The 19990-nt window shown below is 36.3% G+C and overlaps 1 protein-coding gene across 3 annotated transcripts in view; it reads right to left on the bottom strand.

Annotated features, from left to right (window-relative positions):
• NUP58 (nucleoporin 58) overlaps positions 1-18702 on the bottom strand; it is a 44740-nt gene extending 26038 nt beyond the window's left edge. Inside the window, exons 1-9 of one of the 3 annotated variants that reach the window (XM_045567620.1) lie at positions 18356-18702; positions 13367-13509; positions 12242-12277; positions 10205-10354; positions 9341-9478; positions 6826-6936; positions 3702-3726; positions 2078-2143; positions 1596-1770 (exon numbers count right to left, since the gene is read on the bottom strand). In XM_045567620.1, coding sequence (XP_045423576.1) covers positions 1596-1770; positions 2078-2143; positions 3702-3726; positions 6826-6936; positions 9341-9478; positions 10205-10354; positions 12242-12277; positions 13367-13509; positions 18356-18462 — 951 coding nt within the window. In that variant the 5' untranslated portion in view covers positions 18463-18702. The remainder of the gene's footprint in view (positions 1-1595; positions 1771-2077; positions 2144-3701; positions 3727-6825; positions 6937-9340; positions 9479-10204; positions 10355-12241; positions 12278-13366; positions 13510-18355) is intronic. The other 2 variants (XM_045567622.1, XM_045567621.1) reach the window with 2 other exon arrangements.
• Positions 18703-19990: the final 1288 nt, after the last annotated feature.

Raw genomic sequence — 19990 nt, 5'->3', positions numbered from 1 at the left:
CTTTCTCTCAAGTTTGCCTCCTCCATTATTTTCTAATGACCTTTTTTTCTATATAACTTATGTCACTTCACATATTTCACACATGAAATTTTTATGTGATATTTAACCAGAGTCTAAACATTCTCTAGTCTAAAAACTTAACTAACATTTTCTTTTTCCTAGAAAGTACACATGTGATGATATATAAAAGAAGAATAAGTAGGTAGGAAACACAGGGCAATACAGGTTGAGTATCCCTTATCCAGATGCTTGGAACTATAAGTGTTTTGGATTTCAAATTTTTTCAGATTTTGGAATATCTGCATATACGTAATGAGATATCTTGGGGATGGGACTCAAGTCTAAACATGAAATTCATTTATGTTCCATATATACCTTATACAGACAACTTGAAGGTAATTTTATACAGTATTTTTAATAATTTTGTGCATGAAACAAAGTTTTGACTGTGATCCACCACAGGGGTCAGGTAGGGAATTTTCCACTTGTGGCATCATGTTGGGATTCAAAAAGTCAGATTTTGGAGAATTTTGGAGTTTTGATTTTTGGATTAGGGATGCTCAACCTGTACTACTATATTCATATTTAACCAAAGAATTTGTAAGAGACCAAGAAATCTGAGAACAAAGTCTTCAAATTCTCTTTAAACATCATAGCTTAGCTATTTTAATAACATGCTGTTAGTAAAAAGATCATGAAGTATTCTTCAATAGTTGATTTAAAGACACACAAGCACCTTTTTTTACTTAAAATATCCCTTCATTTGTGAAAAGCACAGCATTCTGATAAGCCCACAGTAAAAAGGCATACCACATGAAGTTCACTAACAGATCAGGAAAAACTTTAGAGAAAGATATCTAGACTGCTATGATGATATCAAATATATTTTACAATTATGATATACAAACTATAAGTTTGTATATCATCATCATTCTTCACTGATATAGAATTACATACTGTATTTAATATATATAATATACCACATGGAGAAAAATCAAGGAGATGTTAGTGACAGACAATATTAGCCTCATTACTGTTTTTATTAACTAAGATCTAAGATTAGCACGTCATCGGTCAAATCTAGTATCTACATAGCATGGTATAATTTTTATTAAATAATTGAAAGATTAAAAAAAACCATTATTTTCTAACTAGCTTTCCTCTTCCATAATCGATCAATTTAGCCAGAAGGCACTCTCACAAAACAAAGTAAAGAGCATAAGGTCTAGAGTTGGATTACCAGGGTCTGAATCCAGGCTCTTCAACTTATTAACAAAGCTCTCCGCCTCTTTTCTTGTTTATATAATGAGGATAACAATGCTCACATCTACCTTGTAGGGCTTTCAGGAAAACTAAACCGATTTAATAGATTTTAACATACTTAGTATTATACTGTCTTATATACAATAAAAACTAGTAATTATTATTACTAAAGCAATGTAAAAGCATATGAGCTATCTGGTTTTCTTACACTATGTCTGTATCATACTTTTTAACTTAAAAAAAAACCCTATTTCCACTTTGGAAAAAAACAAAAGAAAATAAAACAAACAAACAACCCCCCCCCATAGTAACATGGCTGTAAGTTAGTATACCTGAGCAGTTTCTATTTTCAATTTGTCAATATTGAGAGTGTTTCTCTGTAATCCACTGGCAGCCAATGACAGAAGCTGCTTCAGAGCTTTAATATCTTCTTGTACTTTAAGCATTGCTTTTGAAGACATTCTACTAATTTCTTCTTGGACTTGTTTTTGTTCCTTCACAAATTTCCTTAAAACAAAACAAAACAAAACAAAACAAAACTGAGTTTTAAAAGTATACACCTTTGGTTTCCTATAAAAAAACAGTACATTTAAGATAGGTTGGTCAGAGTCCAAGTATTTTAAGAAACAAAAACTAAAAATTCAACATACTTCACACACTTTTTTACAGAATGGTAGTTACACAATTTTAATTCCTGTTGTTCTATTTTCTCTCTGTTTTCAGGAAACATTACAATTGGAGGAAGAGATGTTCTCCTTAAAATGTATTCTAGAATTCTTCATGTATTATTTATCAAATTATATTTGACACTTACTGGAGATTTTCAACATCCTGGCAGATGACAGGAGGTAGATTTTCATCCTTCAGTGCTTTACTATCCCTAAGAAAAATACCACAACTGTATTAAAAACATTGAGATTTTAAAAAGTTGACAGCTCTACTAGAGTATGTACTAAGTTGAGCTCTACTAGAGTATGTACTAAGATATGAAAAAATATAGCAAATGTTCCCCACTAATAGCTTCTTTGGATGATTTCAAAGTTCTTCATAAAAAACATTAAAATTCCTGACATACAATATAATTTTAGCAATTCATTTTACATAAGGATTTCTTATCTATGCTGACTGGCATCTATTATAAATACACTTAAAAACATCTGACTAAATGTCTAAGGAAAAAATCAGAAAATATTACAGACTGGGTGAGATGGTGAACTAAGTTCCCTCTGTCTCAAAGATTCTATAACTGACATTTTATTCAGTTCAAAAATATTAAAGCAATCGTTAAAGAAAACCTATAAAACTACTCATGAGATATACAAAATTTTTTTTGTAACTTCAATAAGTTCTTCAATATTCACTGTAATGACAAAATAAGACCTAGGGAGAGCTTAAAGGAATCACAAATATTTCATGAGGACAGGAACAAGTGAAATTTGACATGCTGTAAGGGCTATAAGGGAATCATGAATTAGATTTCATAACTGTAGGCAGATTTCACTCTCTCATCGTCTTCATTTTCATAGTAGGCTAAAATATACACAAGATATTTGTGAGGAGTGAACTTGACCACTTATTTACAAATGCTTTATTTAATAAAAATTAAATGAGAAAATATAATTGGTCATAAAAATAATGATCCTGTTGGGTGAAATGGCTCATATGCCTATTACCCCAGCACTTTGGGAGACCGAGGCGGGAGGAATACTTGAGGCTAGGAGTTCAAGACTAGCCTGGGCAACACAGTGAGACCTCATCTCTACAAAAAAACAGACAAAATTAGCAGGGTGTGGTGGCATGTGCTTGTAGCCCTAGCTACTCAGGAGGCTGAGGCAGAAAGATGGCTTGAGCCCAGAAGTTTGAGGTTGTAGTGAGCTATGATGATGCCACTGGACTCCAACCTAAAGGTGGAGGCTACTTTCCCTCTTCACTGAAGACATCAGGAAGTAAAATGGTACTGCCATAGTAATTTATATATTTTAAAAAGATGCTTTAAAGTTCCATGAGATGTTCGGTATTTAAGAAGTTAAAATAAGTATATTTGTATTATTTGGGGAAATGTCAACTACTTTTCTAGAAAGAAATGGTTTCAAACTTTCTTAATGACTAAAAATTAAAGATTTGACCTTTCATAATCTTTCCAAAGTATGCTTATTATTTTATTTTTGACAAACACTAGTTAAAAAAAATTTTTCTTCTAAATATGTACACAGTTCCATTTACTTCCAATCACACCATTTGCCTACAATTTAATAAATAAAATTCTTTAATTAAAATATCTTTTTTTTTATTCTTATTTCAGCATATTGTGGGGGTACAAAAGTTTAGGTTACGTATATTGCCCTTGCCCCCCCACCCCTCTGAGTCAGAGCTTCAAACGTGTCCATCCCCTAGACAGTGTTTAATTAAAATATCTTAAAGTTAAATTGTAAACTTACTCTGGTCTTGTTCCTGTTTTATCACCTAAAAAATTCAAGAAGCTTCATGTAAAAATAGGTAATTTAACAATGTATTCCAAATACAAGTTTTAAATTAACACACATTAAAGTATAAAGTGTTAAGAATTTCTTAGTTTGCCTCTTAAACATCATGTGATATTGTGACTTGTCACGAACTTAGAACATAGCATATTATGGAGACATCCAAACACATAAGCAGACATGCTAAATAGCTAATTTGCATCTACTTTCAAGGGCAAGAATACTCCTTTCTCAACTACCTTCCATGAAAAATCCTGTACGAATAGTTTCTATTGCTGCCTACCAGTTTAACTCCTGATAGCTTTAGTTGACACTTTTTAAGGCCCTATCAGTACAGAATACTATAATATATGTCAGATTACCTAAACTTCTTCAGTCTGACAATCCCTTAAAACAATTGTCCCAATTTACCTTTCCCATCTGCCATGAATAACAGCACCTTTTGTATACCCTTCCAACAGACATCATACTTAAAAAAAAAATGCCATTTCATCATAATCTTAATTCATATTACTTACAGTACCAGTGAAGAAAAACATTTTCTTCAAACGTTCATTAGACAAGTATATTTCTCCTTTTGTGAACCACCTACTCATGTGATTTGTACATTTTTCTTGAGGTACATTTTTTATTTATTTCTAAGAGCTATCTCAACAATAAGTATATTAATTCTTTGTCTCATATATATACTTCATGTGTCTACTTCTAAAGCTAGACTTATAATTCAGACACATTGATTTCAGAGATGTTAAAACTGAAAAATATCAGCATCTAAAAGACAAACATTTTACTTTTGTCATTTACATTTACCTTAGTACATGGGGTTTCACTTTTTTGCCTCTTTCATTCAATTCTAATTTATTTTCCCATATTTTGTATTTCATTGATTTTAAGATTTTTTTCTCTCATATTTTAATATCTCTGAAATTGGCACCCATCTTCTATATATGGAGTCTTAGATTTGACGAGACATGGAAGTAAAAATAGGGATTTAATTTTATGGGTTTTTTCAAATAATTCACCAACTTTTTAACTGACTAGTATACTATTCTTTGATATTCATTTTTATTATATTTTATAAATATTTGTATACACACAAACATGGACATAAAAAACTTGGGCCTGTTTCTACCACAGACCCCTGATTATCATGGGCCTCTGCTTAGTCTGCCTAGCTTTGACTGAGTAATATACATACATGGACTACTGCAGAAGCTTCCCAACAGTCATCCATGTCTATTCTTGCCTTCCCTCATGCTATATTCCATAAGGTCATTCGCTAGGCCTCGTTACATGCTGTCCCCTCTTCACCAAATGCTATTTCCTACCACTCTCTATATCTGGTTAAATCCCACTGATACTGCAGCTCCCAAGCTAACTGATACAACTACTAGATAAAAGAAATCCTTTAGATTAAACAAAAGAAACAATCACTTGATGCAGTCAACAGACACAAGGGAACTGGGATGCAGTACATGTAATCACGTGCATTTATTCCGTGTAGTCTCTTTGCTCAGCTCTAGCTTTGGCAAACTAGGAGAGCAAGACGATGTGGGCAGGGGCAGAGGAGAGGAGATTAACTCCTTACATTTCTTACTGCTCTGCCTCAGCCTGCTCTTTCACATGAAGCCTAAAAGCAATCATGATGAAGAGAGAAGTAGTCTTATACTTACATCTGAGTAAAAAAATAACTTGCTAAAGCATCTAAGGCAACTTTTCTAATTATGGAGTTACTACAAAGAAAACTAAGTAAAAATTAGAGGACTGTTGAGAAATTAGTAAATTTTTAAAGAGAAACCCAAATTTTATAAAACTTTAAAAAGTTTTATCAACTTTTAAAATAGTAGTTCACCCTAGTATCTCCTTATAATAAACACTGAATCCAGTTTTTTAAAACTTACAGATATATGGACATTGACTATTTCATACCTTCATCCATTTATTTCATTGTTCAGAGAAGTTCAATGCAATATGGATGCATATATAATATACTCTAGTATGTATCAATAGTATATACTCTATTAGTATATACTCATGCTTTCATCAGAAGCAGATGATACAAACAAAAAATAAAAGTCACACATACAGAACCAAAACCAAAAACTTTTCAAAATGAATTTGAGTTGACAAATTTTTAAAAACAATATTCAATGTGGCAAGGGCAAAGCAAGAAGGGTACTTTCATACTAGTTAGGGGGTAAATTGGTAAAACTTTCTGGCAAGCAATTTCACAATATATATACCAAAAATCTCCAACATGTCCCTCTATCTAAGCCATTGATCCAATTTCTAGGTGTTTTTCCTAAAGAAAACCAAAAAATATGAACAAAAATTTATAATAAAAGCAGAGACCTAAATAGCATTTACTGTATGTCTGGCTCAGTGAAGGTTTTACAAATAGTAATCCTCATGCCACTTTACAGCTAAGGAAAACTAAACCAGAGAGAGGATAAATAACTTGAATAAGGTCCTTAAATAAACCAGAGAGAGGATAAATAACTTGAATAAGGTCCTTAAATAAAGAGCTGAGCCAGGATTTAAACTCAGGCAATTCAACTCCAGAGTAGACACTCTTAAACTACTCTATTATGTTGCTCATTTATATAAAGCTGCCCAATACAGTGATACTTCCCAGAGTAAAAAAACTGAAAACAAACATCTAACAATAGGACAACAGTTGAATAAATTATGATATATCCATCCATAAAATTGATAAGCAGCATTAAAATATTTTAGAAAAATCACTAATATTGACAAATGCTTCTGATGTCACATGAGAAAGAATGAGCTACAAAACAATAATGTATATGTATAATGATCCCAATTGAAAAATAAGCATTAATATATACATTAAGAAAACTACGTAAGCCATGCACATACAACTCTAAGTCAGCTACAGAAATAAAATTTTAAATACACAACTCACATAAAATTTGCGAAACATTAATAATGCAAACAAACTTAAAAGTAAAAACTATACTACCAAATATATAACTAATAATCTTCCAGATATAGGAATTTTGAATAACCTAGAAGTTCCCTCAACAGCACTGTTAGAACATAGAACTACAATATTACTTACTCTTTTTATCTGATGAGCTACTAAAATCTATACCACCAAGGCCTTCATTGCCTGCACCTGAAGTAGCTGCTGTAGTTCCCAAAGTCAAGCCTAACGCATTCTGTCCAAGTCCTACAAATAAACCAAACACCATTTACAAATTTCTTTACAAGACTTTACAACAATTTCCCCTTACTCATAAAAGCACTCAAATGCTTTTAAGTTCCCAGAATTTCTTCATACTTGACTTAGGCAAATAACAAGGAACAAGTCTAGAGAGCATGTTTTGGACAAAGACGGACAATCTTGCTTGAATTCAATGGTAAATGTGGTTCGGATAATGTGATTTTTTCACTATTAAAAGAGTTAGAATATACCTGTTAATTCAATATATGTGAACACTAAATTTTTATATTTTTAAACCCTCTCTACAAAAGCAGTTTCAATTGGTATATTTTCAGGTGAATCCATCTTGTCTTCCAATCACACTTTGGAATTGCATACTTTTAAAATAATCTAGTGTGAATTAATAAGATTTGAATATAACACATATTGACTTCATACCAAGTTCCTTTCACAAAATGTTTTTAAAAAGTAGACTTCATTTATTTAAATCTTACCTCATTGATAAGAGGAATTGAAAGGACTATAATTAATCATAAGTCATTAATGTATACTTGTGAGTCAAGCAGCAATTTCAAAGATCTTGTGTTGATAAACGTGTATTTCTATAAGATCATGCATTTCTAAGCTGACACAACTTTTGTTCTTTTTAGACAAGATATTTTAAAAATAGAGCAAACAGCAGTTAATAGCATGGGACAACTGAAAATTGAATTTAAATTCTGGCAATGTGTGGCAAAAACACAGCTAAATAAATGGTTACTATTACAATAATTAAAAAAAAAACAGTGGCACCTTTAAGTTGACATAACCATAAAATAAGCATTAGGTATTATGTTAAGAATCTAAGAAGAATCAGAGCACACCTAAAAACTCAGTAAACATAAAACAACCCTTTACCTATTTATCTTTATGAGAGATATTTAAATATTTATCCTGCATTGAAATGTATGTTACAGTCATCTAGTGCCTGGGTTATTAGCAGGCATTTCGAATATCTACAAAATTAGAAAGTAATGATAAAAACAAGTATTTGAAAGATAAATGTAAATTTGAACACAATAAATTTCTCCAGGTTATCCTAACGAGCCCCTTTTCTCCACTTCTACTGGAGAAATCTCCACTGGATTTTCTCCATTAAATTTAGTATCTGAATAGAGGACTGAAAAGAACTACAGCTTCTTTAATAGAAAATATCAAGTCATATTCTTTCATCTCTCCCATACAACCAGGTAAGTATTAGATACATATTAGGGGCTCAGCAAAACTTTTGAAAGTATATAGCCAAGCATTCGTTTATTTATTTGAGACAGTGTCTCGATCTGTTGTCCAGGCTGGAGTGCAGTGGCATCATCCATCATCATAACTCACTGTAGGCTGGAACTCCTGGGCTCAAGTGATCCTCCCGCCTCAGCCTCCTGAGTAGCTAAGACTATAGGTGCATGCCATCATCCCCAGCTAATTTTTTCTATATTTTGTAGAGACAGAGTCTTGCTATGTTGCCCAGGCTGGTCTCAAACTCTTGGCCTCAAGCAATCCTCCTACCTCGGCCTCCCAAAGTGCTGGGATTACAAACATGAGCCACCAGGCCTGGCCATAAAGAGCCATTATAAATTAACCCTAAGTACTATTGGAAATTCTGTTATTTCAACAAATGTCAACTTACCCTAATCTGCAAATTGTTAAACAGAAATTCTTAATGTTACATTGCTATGTGAGGTAATTATACAATTTCTTCAAATAAAAGGAAAGCTTTTTCTCACTCACACAAAGCCCTCACAAATATAAATTTCCTATATGGGCATTAGCTACAGCCAACATTCCAAACATCTATAGAATCCATAACATGACACAAATTAAAAACTAAGCATGAAATGAGAAATCAACCCGATATACAAAATATTAATTCGGTAATCCCTGCCAAGTAAATGGATATGTTAGTATTTTGCCTAATTATTATAATAAAATTTAATGTCTGTGTTTTAAAATCTCACCATCAAAGCATGCTAATACCCTTTCTGACATCTACCAAGGAAAGCCATTCCTAGAAATGGGGCTTACAAGGGCAATTTGCCTTACAATGAAGTTTGGCTGTAAATGATCCAAGATTATTTAACTGTCATTTATTCAAAAGATAAGTTTCTTTAGAACAGTTTACTGTCCCCATACACAGGCTCTTCTTTGTTTTCTTATCTAGTTAGTGAACATTGAGAAAGAGGAAAAAGTATTTCTGAAATATGGCTAAGATGTCCAATTATGTACGAAAAACATTATTTTATAATTTAGTTTTCATACTTAAAGGGAAACATACAGATTAAAGAGAAAGCGTGATCTGTTCAAAAGGCCAAAATAAAGATAATGTAAACTTAAATATAAATATCTACTATTTTGAAGAATAAATACCATCAATTACCTGTTGTTGCCGTGTTTGCACTCTGGAAAAGCGAACCTCCCAAACCAGCTAAGGCTCCCCCCAAAGAAAGGCCTGTAGATGCAGTTGTAGTTGTGGCTGTTGTTCCACCCAAATTATTTAAAGTAAATCCTGTGGATGCTATAAAAAATGAGATAGTAAGCCTTTAAAAGGTAACATTAGAACATCATAGAAAAATACAAATAATTCTTTTAAGAAACTGATCAACTCTTTGGAAAAACTACTTGTTAAAGATAAAATTACATAATATATACTTAACAATAAAGAGTAGCTTCAAAGACCAGTAACATAAAAAAGGGCTTTGGGTAATATTAGAACGGCACCAGAAAGCAATAGTTTTCAACCTAGGCCATCAATTTTACCTTCAAAATTAAACGAGTCTTTAGTACACAAGGTTTATAGGAAGTCTATCCTTCCCTGTCACAAAAAGACTACTTAAAAACAAAGTAGATATTTATAGCTTGACATTTTACTTCTCTAACCCTCTCCCTTGCTTTGCTCCGTAAATAGAGACCATCTCCAAAGACGACCTCTGCTGCTTTAATGCCCAATGTTGACTTTTCTTCTTTACAAATCAATTATTTTTTTTTAAGAGATGGGGTCTAGCTATGATTCCAACTCCTAGGCTCAAGCAATCCTCCCTCCTGAGCCTCCCAAGTACATGGGACAACAGGCACCACTGTACCTGGCACAAATCAATGATTTAGTAGGTCATGATTGCTGAATGATTAAAATGAAAGTTTCCCAAACAAGTTATATTTAATAAAGGTGAACATCTATGTTCTCTAATCAAATAAAATTTAAATTTAGCCATTAAATGTATTTTTTTTTTCCATTCTGCCTCACCTGCTGGAGTTGACGTCAGAGCAGATGAAAGAGCGAGACCACTAGCTGAGGTAGAAGTAATAGGTAGAGCAAATGGTGTGGCAGAAGCTGCAGGTTTATTGAATCCTAAACTGAAGCCTGTTGTAGCTGCAGATGTAGTGGCTGGCGTTCCTGTGTAAATAAATTTAAAAATCCCATTTTACCTGAAGTATATGTGTACTTTACTGGTTTCAGTAAGGATTCCTAAAAGTTTGTGATCCTACTTTTTGTCAACAGAATAAGAGTATATGTATAAGAAAAAATATATTAAAGTTGGGACTAAATCATGATGAATACAGAAAAGATGGTTCTTTGGATTAAGAAAAGCAAAAGAAAACCCAATCAATGTAATATCACAATCAATTCCAATTCTACCCCTAGATTTATCTAAAACTGCGTTTATCTTCCTTCCTTCCCTTTAATCTCAGCAGAAAAATAGCTTCTCTTCTCCAAGACTAAACAACCATTCTCTATTCCAGAGTCTCTGTCAGCTTCCAGCTCACTCTCTATTCCTTTTCAGTCCTCTTTTGTAGCTCTCCTCTGTTCGTGTCCTGATACTCCATTCCTGCTTCCTTACTTCCCCAATGAACTCACCCACTTGCATCATTTCAACTACAGGTGTGTGAGTCTAAATCTACATCCACCTGACTCCCCATTGCCCAGCGCTATCCTGATGTCCCTTTGGACTCCTACCTATCTCCCCACAAAAAATTTTTGCTAAATCCCTCACCTTGGTTAAACCAGTTGCTCAAGCCAGAAACAGTCATCCTTGGTATCTTTTCCTTCCCCTGTATTGCATTAGTCACAAATCCTGTGAATCCTTTACAACTGAGCCTTTGTACTTTCCACTCCCCTGTCTGAAACAGTGTTTCCTCCTTCCTCCCCACCAAATCCTACCTTCTTCCTCCTCTGCCTTCTGTGGTGCCTTTCCCACATCTATTAGAAAATTTATCAGATTATACAAGAACATACCTGTCCCCATCACCTCACAACAGACTGAACATCTTGCTCCTGCACTTAACAGTCCCTGATATCATCATCAGTACCATCCTCACCACCAGCACCACTGGCTAATACTGAATGCTCAAAGCATTGTGTATACACAAGGCCACATAGTTAGGAAGTAGTAATGGTAAACAATAAGAAATGAATGAATGACCTTTATTTTGCCATCTCCTCAAATCATCAACAGAAAAGCCAGAACCTTTGCTTCTGGATTCCCCTGATACAACTAGAAGTCTCCGCAGAATACAGTGCTTTGAAATCACATATGGATTCTACAGCCTCACAAAACAGGATGACTCAAGTTGCTGGCCTTTGCAGATAATTCTGTCCAGAATTTTGGTAGTAAACACATGTGTTTTCTTTCGATGACAGGTTAAGTAGCATCCAAGAAAGTCTGCCAATCCCTAATTTAAACTCAATTTAAGAGTTCCTCAATGTCCTTTCATTTTTTCATTTCCTTTCACATTATTTATTGCCATCCAGACTCAAAGCAGGCTGAAACCCTGGTTATTCACACTCCCTTCAGCATAACTTTACAGAAACTATTATATTTTTGAACTGGAAGAGAAGCCCAAAACTTTTTCATCCAATACCCTCATTTTGTAGATAACTAAAAGCTTCCAGTTATTACCTCTAATACCTTACAACTAGTTTAGTGGTTTAGGCTTAATTCCAAGAGTCTGGCTTACAGTTTGGTGTTTTTCCACTAAACAGAGTCAAATAACTGAAAAAGTAATGTGAAAAATAAATTTCCACATTAAAAATCATCTCTGTACTTATAATATTTTTCTAAATTAAAAAAGTACTATATGAAGTCATTCTTTTTTTTAGTAACCAAACACTAGAAGGTTCTCTGATAAGTCAAAATCTGTGACATATGTTCACTTCTATACATACTTTCTTCTATACCTCAGCGCTGAGAGATATTAAAAAGGAGAAAAGTAGAAAGATCACTCAATTAATTTAAATTACTAGAAAACTACAGATCTGGGATCTTTGCTCAAAAATTCTTACCCAGAGTTAATCCTGTAGTTATAGTTGTTGCTATTCCTGGGGACAAAAAGAGAAATAAAATTTAATCATTGATGAGGATGACATTCTTTTGGTTTATCTGCCATAAAGGAAAGACTTGGAACTCCCCTCAAGGAACTGAAAACACTTCTAGTAAGACCAATACATATATGGGATCTGCCACCATAACCACCCCAAGACAAGCATTTTTCCTACAGTACTGGTTTCCATATTACAGGCTACATACAATTTGATTAATCAAGGAATAAGATTTATGAAGTGCAAACCATTGCTTATAACAAAATTAAGCAAGGTGAAAAAAGGCTACTCCAAGCAAAACATTGGCACACAGCTATCACAAGCTCATTGGCTGGTCTATTCATTATTTACCCCTGAAGTTCTTTCATTTTCTAAATGTGGCTGTGAAATGCACTGCACTCATAGCTGCTCAATGCGAGAAGTGGTCACAGAGACCAAGAGGCTCCGAGGGTAGAGAATAAAATGTAAATAAGGAAGCAAACTTTCTATATGGAAATGGTCAGCGCCAGTGAAACATAATTTTTTCAGCTGTAAGTATGAAAAACAAAAACTTTCTATTATTGGAAAGTCCACTAGAAACCTTCAAGTCTTTTACCTCTTGCCCTTTTTCCACTAAAACAATTAATTGTTTTAATAATACAAAAATTTAAAACATCTCTTAGGAATGTAAATCATGCTACAGCAAAAAAGAATGTTGACAGTCCCATATATATGAATTAATGTTCCAAACTGGTAAAGTTGGCTTAAACAACAATTTTCACTAAGGTAAAACACTGCATTATATAGTCTACTATAAAGATTTAAATTACCTTAACTCATTGTATTTAAAGAAACAGATCTTCAATTTACTCAGAGAGAGAGATTAAATACGTGTGTTCTCCTTCCTCACACTAGAGTAGATCATAGCCAATGTTTGGGTCTATCACTGGCCCTTAATTCCTAATTCCCATACTTCTTTCCATCTTAGTGTTTTAGCATTTTTTAAGATATAGTACCAACGATGATGCTTGTAAAGGGAGATGTAGGACAGAACCTGGGAAAGAATAAATATCCCAAGCCTACTCCCTGAAATGTGGTGATCCTCCTCACCTGTATTTGTTCCTCCTAGCGTGAACCCACTGGCAGGTTTAGCTCCAAAGAGCCCCGCTCCAAAACCACCAGATGCAGCAGATGTAGTTGCTGGAGTCGCAGTACTTCCAAGAGTTCCAAAATTGAGCCCCACAGAAGGGTTGCTTGTTTATAAAAAGAACAAAACACACACACACAAAATAAAGTCTAAGAGCCAATTAACTCTTCAGGATAATTTTGTTTCATGTAACACATCTAATATCACCAACAGATCCAAAGGAACTAACAATAAATTTACTTTTAACCAACCAAATTTAAGTATTTTTCTGTTCTCCTTAAAAATAAATCCACATGTAAAATATGTCTTAAAAAACACAATACCAGGCTTCAAGAAAAACATAACATATAGCAATCAGGTTTCTGTATGTCAAGTTAACAATAAGCAGGGATTGTACATATTCCGCTTTCACCAGTGTTTGTCTGAAACCTAGTATATTTTCAAACAGCCATAGAAAAGTTATTCTACATTGGCTTCCCCACCTCTCTATTGCTATGTTACCATATTCATTGGGGGTGGGGTGTCATGTAGTTAGGTATCTTGCAACCAAAAAAAAAGGAAATTGGAGAACTTGGGGGTGGGGACATATCCTGGCAAAACTTAAGCACAAAGCAAAATTACCCTGTCTCAAGATTGTGTTCATTAGCAGAAACTCTCTTCAGAGAGCTTTTGAAAGCTTAAAAAAAGAACAGGTGATAAAAACTAGTAAATGTGAACAAAGTTCACAACTTTTCTATTGTTCTTATCAAGCCTCAGAGGCTCAAATTTGCTACCTACAAGCAGGAGGACAAATTATGAAAATAAGTAAAAAAATCTTGACAATCTGACACTTCAAATATTATGTAAGAGAGGCAGGGCACAGTGGCTCACAGATGTAATCCTGGCATTTTAGGAAGCCAAGGTGGGAGGATCACTTGAAGCCAGGAATTCAAGACCAGCCTGGGCAACATAGTGAGACCATGTCTCTATAAAACAAACAAACTAGCCAGGTATGGTGGTGCTTGTCTGTAGTCCCAGCTACTCTGGAGGCTGGGGTGAGAGGATTGCTTGAGCCCAGAAGTTCGAGGCTGCACTGAGTTATGATTGTGCCACTGTACTGTAGCCTGGGCAACAGAGTGAGATTGTGCCTCATAAAAAAAAAAAAAAAAAAAACTATGTAGGAAAGTTAAGAAAGAGTATAACAACATGTACAGCATAATGGGAAATCCCATTTGCCCTATATATTTATCTTTTTTACTCCCCCCTCTGCCATTCCATCAAGACATAAACACCATGAAAGAACCCAATGTCATTTTTAAAATCTTAAAAGCCCTGGGACGTTTCCATTTAAGCAGAAGGTGGTAGAGTTGTGGCTGGGTTCCAGTACCAGCCCCTCCATGTTCTGGTACTTATGTGACGTTATTTAACCATTTGAAGCCTCTATTTCCTCATGTGCAAAATGGGAACAATGGTCCCCACTTAGCAGGGTTTTTAAGTAAAGTTTAAAAGATTATAATAAATGTTGTTACTACTGTTATGATCAGGAATAATTATTCAACTAAACATGTTATGTACAAGGCATTATGCCAGGAATAGCAAAGGGGTAGAAAGATGATTAAGATAGCAAGACCTCTTGTCTACAAAAAATAAATAAAAAAGAAAAAATGAGCCAGGCAATGTCTGTAGTCTCAGCTACTTGGGAGGCTGAGATGGGAGGATGCTTGAGCCCAGGAGTTGCAGTGAACTATGATCACACCACTGCACTCCAGCCCAGGTGACGGAGTGAGATCCTATCTCTAAAATTAAAAACAAAACAAACAAAAAACACCCTATTGCTACAATTAAAACTGAGCTATCACATTAAAAAAATAGTAAAAAACAAAAAAGAAAACATTAAAAAAACAAAAAAATAAAAAGTAAGAGCTAAAAGGAATAGAGTACAGTATCTAATGGCTATGTCCAGACAACATAGGTAGTACAACTTAAAAAATAAAAAAAAAAGAGAGAGAGATAGCAGAGCATATGCAAAAAACATTTAGATTAGCTGCTGGCTGTCTGACAGTATTGCTATTTTGGGACCACTGTGTGTATAATGTAGGATACAGTAAGTATTTTAGAGATATCTAAATAAATAAAAAAATTATTAGCAAATTTTGAAGACATCCAATTTAGGAAAATGGTTATTAAGTGCTCCTTATTCCCAAACAAATCAGTGATCTCTTTTTTTTTGTTGATATTTTAGAAATACACAAAAGATGAACAACGAATGTATGTATTTTCAGACAATGAACTAAAATATTCAAAATTTCTTGACAACATAAAATAACCAAAGGCACTATCAAGTGTTACGAACTAAAGTTGAAAATATTACCAAAGAGATGCAACAAAGTAAAATCTTCTTACTCTCCCACAGAAGCAAAAGAGAAATTTTTCTGTGGTAGACAATTTAAGAAAAACAAAAACTACCCCAGACCTAACTAATTATTGCCTCAACCCAGGGTTATCTGCCAAGGACTTGATGGGATGTGTTGTAGAACCGCAACTCCCATGAGGTCAGGACTGTTATTTTAACTTCCCCAGCTTGCCTTACTGTGGACTTGGGAGCTAACATAACAGCTAACACTTAGCAAATGCTAGACATGATGCTAAATACTTTCCATGCTTCATCTCATTCAACAACTCTGAGGAAAATATATGATAACCCTTTTCCAGATGTGGGAGCTGAGGCTTGGAAAGTAAGTCCCCTAAAATGATTTACCACATAACCAGGCAGCACTAGGAGCTGTAGGACCTCCCAACCAGCACTGATGTCAGACTGTCTCTGCTTTCGTTAATTTATCCAAGCCTTTCTAAAGCTTGGGTAAATATTTCTAGTTTCTTAATAATTCATTTACTCAGTCATTCAACAACTATTCATTAAAGCCCCCTTTCTATGCCAGGCAGTGTCCTAGGGACTGAGAATGGAGTGGTTAAGACTCAGACCCTGCCACAGAAAGTTTCCAGTCAGTGAGAGATAGATATTAATCATTCATTCAACAAATACATATTGAGTGCCAGGTTCTATGTCTACTGGAAAACCAGTATGAAAAGGTCTCTACCGTCATGGAGCTGACATTCTAGTGCTGAGATCAGACAGCAAACAGGTAAACAATATAGTGAACTAATTACAACTGTGATCAGCACTCTAAGTACAGAGTACTATGAGAATGGAAATCTCCCCTATGACTGTCAGAAAGGCCTCTGGGAAGGAGACCATTTGAGTTCCAAACGATCTGGACCATTAGAGGCACATAAAATTAAGTCACAAGCAGCATTTTTTAAAGAATGAAATGGAACAGAACAGAAAACATGAAACTGCACCCCATGAAACTACAGTATCTTTCTCTGAAACTGTTTCAGTTATTCCTTTGTGTACATGTACTGGGTGGTAATGTACATGTTTTTTGTTTTGATTTGTTTTGTACAGTAGGTCTGGATCACTGAAATAAAAAGGCTAAAGGTAAGTCCAGAGAGGTTCTAGATTATTCTAGGCCTTGTAGACTATAAGAGTGTTTTTTGTTTGTTTTTTGTTTTTTAATTCATTCTACCTATAGTGGAAAATGACTGAAGCGGAAGCAATGGGAATTTTTAAAGAAAAAAAAATCACTCTGGCTACAATGTGGCAAAAAAGATTGAAGTAAAAGCAGATTTTGAGACAATGGTATTTCACTGAACTAATTTAGTAAGTTGATAGGAGAGTTTTCATCTAACACAAGAAGTGTCTGGTTCAAAACCTGGCAGATATCATAAGTATTTTCATAAGGGACAGGAAAGCAGGACTCATTTATCTTACTACCTAAAACAGAGCCTCACACTGAGGAATTTGTCCAATAAATATTTGCTCCTTGAATGACTATAGCTTGGATCAGGGTGGTAACACTGAAAATGAAGAAAAATAGAAACTGCAAAAGTAAAATTATCAGAACTTGTTGACTAACGACTGTAGAGTAAGAGAAACGGGGGTAAGGAGGCAAACTCTCCAATTTCTGACGAGTGTAGTCTGTAGCTCCTCCCCTCTCCCTTTTTAAAATACAGGCAAAACTGAAGATATTTTTGGCTTTTTAATTTACAACCACATCTTTTAAGCTTCAGGAGATACCTGTTGAGAGTGTGCACACTTGAACTCCTCCACCTTTACCTTCAAAAGATTGAGTCCCAAAAATTAAATCTCTCATTAAAATGTCTCACCATTTTAATTTCTTTCTGGACCTTTGCTAGCTATATTTTTGTTACAACCTTAACTAGTGGCTTGCACAAAAACATGAAGATGCCACCTACTTAAGTAAAAGACAATGTTGAGTCATTACAACACAAGGTTCTTACCCACGATACATTAATCTGAATTTACTGCACAAAATTACCAGCAACAAACGCTGTAAAACATATTTTTAAAAAACAGATAGACAGGGTCCCATGTGGCACAAAGGCTTTTTCAAAAGCTCGTTAAAAATAACCACAAAGTCCTTAAAGCGCCATAGTATCCAAAGCCGTAAATACTGCAATGAAATCTCAATTGTGCGGGAGAAAATTTAACTGTCCTTCTTAAAACTTTCTATTAATTGTCCCTTTCTAAAAACCCCACAATAAACCATAATTTCACTCATTCATTCAACGTTCATTCTATGCCTAAGACTGACACATCACATCGCTAAGGCTCCGGGGTGAAAGCCCAGACCCCCTCACTCAGTCAAGACCCCACTCGGGCTGAATTATATACGTAGATTCTGCAAACCTCACAGCACACAGACCATCCCGCCCTCCACCCCACCAGGCCGCTGGCAGGGCCAGGGCACCGCGGCGGGCGGAGGCCTACGACGCCGGCGGCTCCTCTCCAGGCCCACCGAGAAAGAAGCCAATGGGAAGGGAGAGGGTAGGGGCCCCAGGGAGCTTTGCCGGGGAGCACCCAGCCCGGTAAGGCTAGGAAGGGCGGTTACCTAGACGCTCCGGTCCCGAAGTTGAATCCGCCGCCTGTGCCGGTCCCGCCGGCGGCCACAGTGGTGGAGCCCAGCGTCCCGGACCCGAAGGAGAACCCCGTGGACATGGCTGCCTGAGGCTCGGCGCCGTCAGTAAGCTGAAAGGAGTCTGGGACGCTTCTTCTGCCTCAAAGCCGAGGCGGGCCGGGCAGCATCGTACTTGCCCAGTCCCGACCTGGCGGGAACTTCAAGCCCCAGCCGCTGCAAAGACAAGGCCCCGGGGGGCGGGGCAAGCACGCAAAAGCACGCTCGACGTTCGAACGGAAGTGAGCCCGCCGGAAGCGAGCCCGCCACGCAGGGAACCCTGGGAAGGGAATGGGGTCGACGAACCGCGCAGGGCTCCCGGGGAGAGGGTGGGGTCGGTGCACTGCCTAGTCTTTTAAAGGGGCAGGCTCTCAGAGTAAAAATACGTAACAAAAGCATTTTTCTTTTTTTTAGTTCTATCGTAGCATCAGTGCTGACATAATTTGTACTTTGTGGCTGATGAATCTCAATTATTGTTTCTATCTTGTCTCGTGCCAAAAATGATGCTCTGAATCCCAGAGTTGGGGAAGCCTTAGCGAGCATCTCCAAGGCTCCCGTCCGCCATGCAGAAAAGGAGGTGGCTTCTGGCTTTCGTTGGCTGCCGCCCCATCCTCAAGACGTTTCGGAAATCAGTCAATAGTAAATCACTCATCAGCCCCGCCACTTGAGCCCCATCTGGCGCAGTCCTTGCGGGCCCCACACGCCCCCAGAACGGAGCTCAGAAGCCCTCTCGGTGCCCAGCAAGCAGATTTGGCCAAGCCCTCTGGATCTCGTAGCACGCAGTCAACAACTAGTGGGTACGACTGCGGGACCCGTGCGGCGCTCCCACACCCTGTACTAGTGGAACTGCAAAGTGGAAGGGATGAGAAAAGTATAGAAACGTGTACAATATAAGGCGAAATGTAAGGGATCTAGGAGTAACATAAGAAAAATGCTGGTTTAAAGAGGAGATCCCATCTGGTGGAAAAATCGGGAAAGGCTTCCTGGCAGTGGTGCATTTGAGGGCGGCCACCCTAATGTGGGTCTTCATTTTTAGATCATGAGCTGTTACATTACTCCCCCAAATGGTTTTTCTGTTCTCGGTCTCTTTCAATAAAATCCATCCCATAAGCTATACCTAGATTTGTTCTCCTAAAATAATTCTAACCGTGACCCTGCCTTGGTCTAAAGCCGAGTGGCTCTTTAGTCTGGTGCTGAATGTCCTCCATGTGACCAATCTTTCTAACCTCACATCTCACAGCTACCCTTAATTCAACATTTTCTTCAGCGTTGAACTTAGGCGTTGCCACCTGCTATGGACTGAATTATGTCACTCCTCCCTCAAATCCATATGTCAAACCCCTCCTCCTCCTCCCTAATGTGATGGTATTTGGAGATGGGGCCTTTGGGAGGCATTTCAATTAGATGAGGTCATGAGAGTTGGTCTCCTATGGTGGGATTAGTACCCTTATAAGAGACAACAGAGAGCTTCCTCTCCTCTCTCCACCATGTGAGGACACAGCAAGGAGGGGGCCTCCTGAAAACCAGGGAGAGGATCCTCCCCAGAACCTTAATCTTGGACTTCTAAACTCC

This window comes from Lemur catta, chromosome 13 (assembly GCF_020740605.2).
Source record: "Lemur catta isolate mLemCat1 chromosome 13, mLemCat1.pri, whole genome shotgun sequence".
Lineage (NCBI taxonomy): Eukaryota > Metazoa > Chordata > Mammalia > Primates > Lemuridae > Lemur > Lemur catta.
The sequence above is the reverse complement of the archived record's forward strand: the minus strand, read 5'-3'. Positions and strand labels throughout refer to the sequence as shown.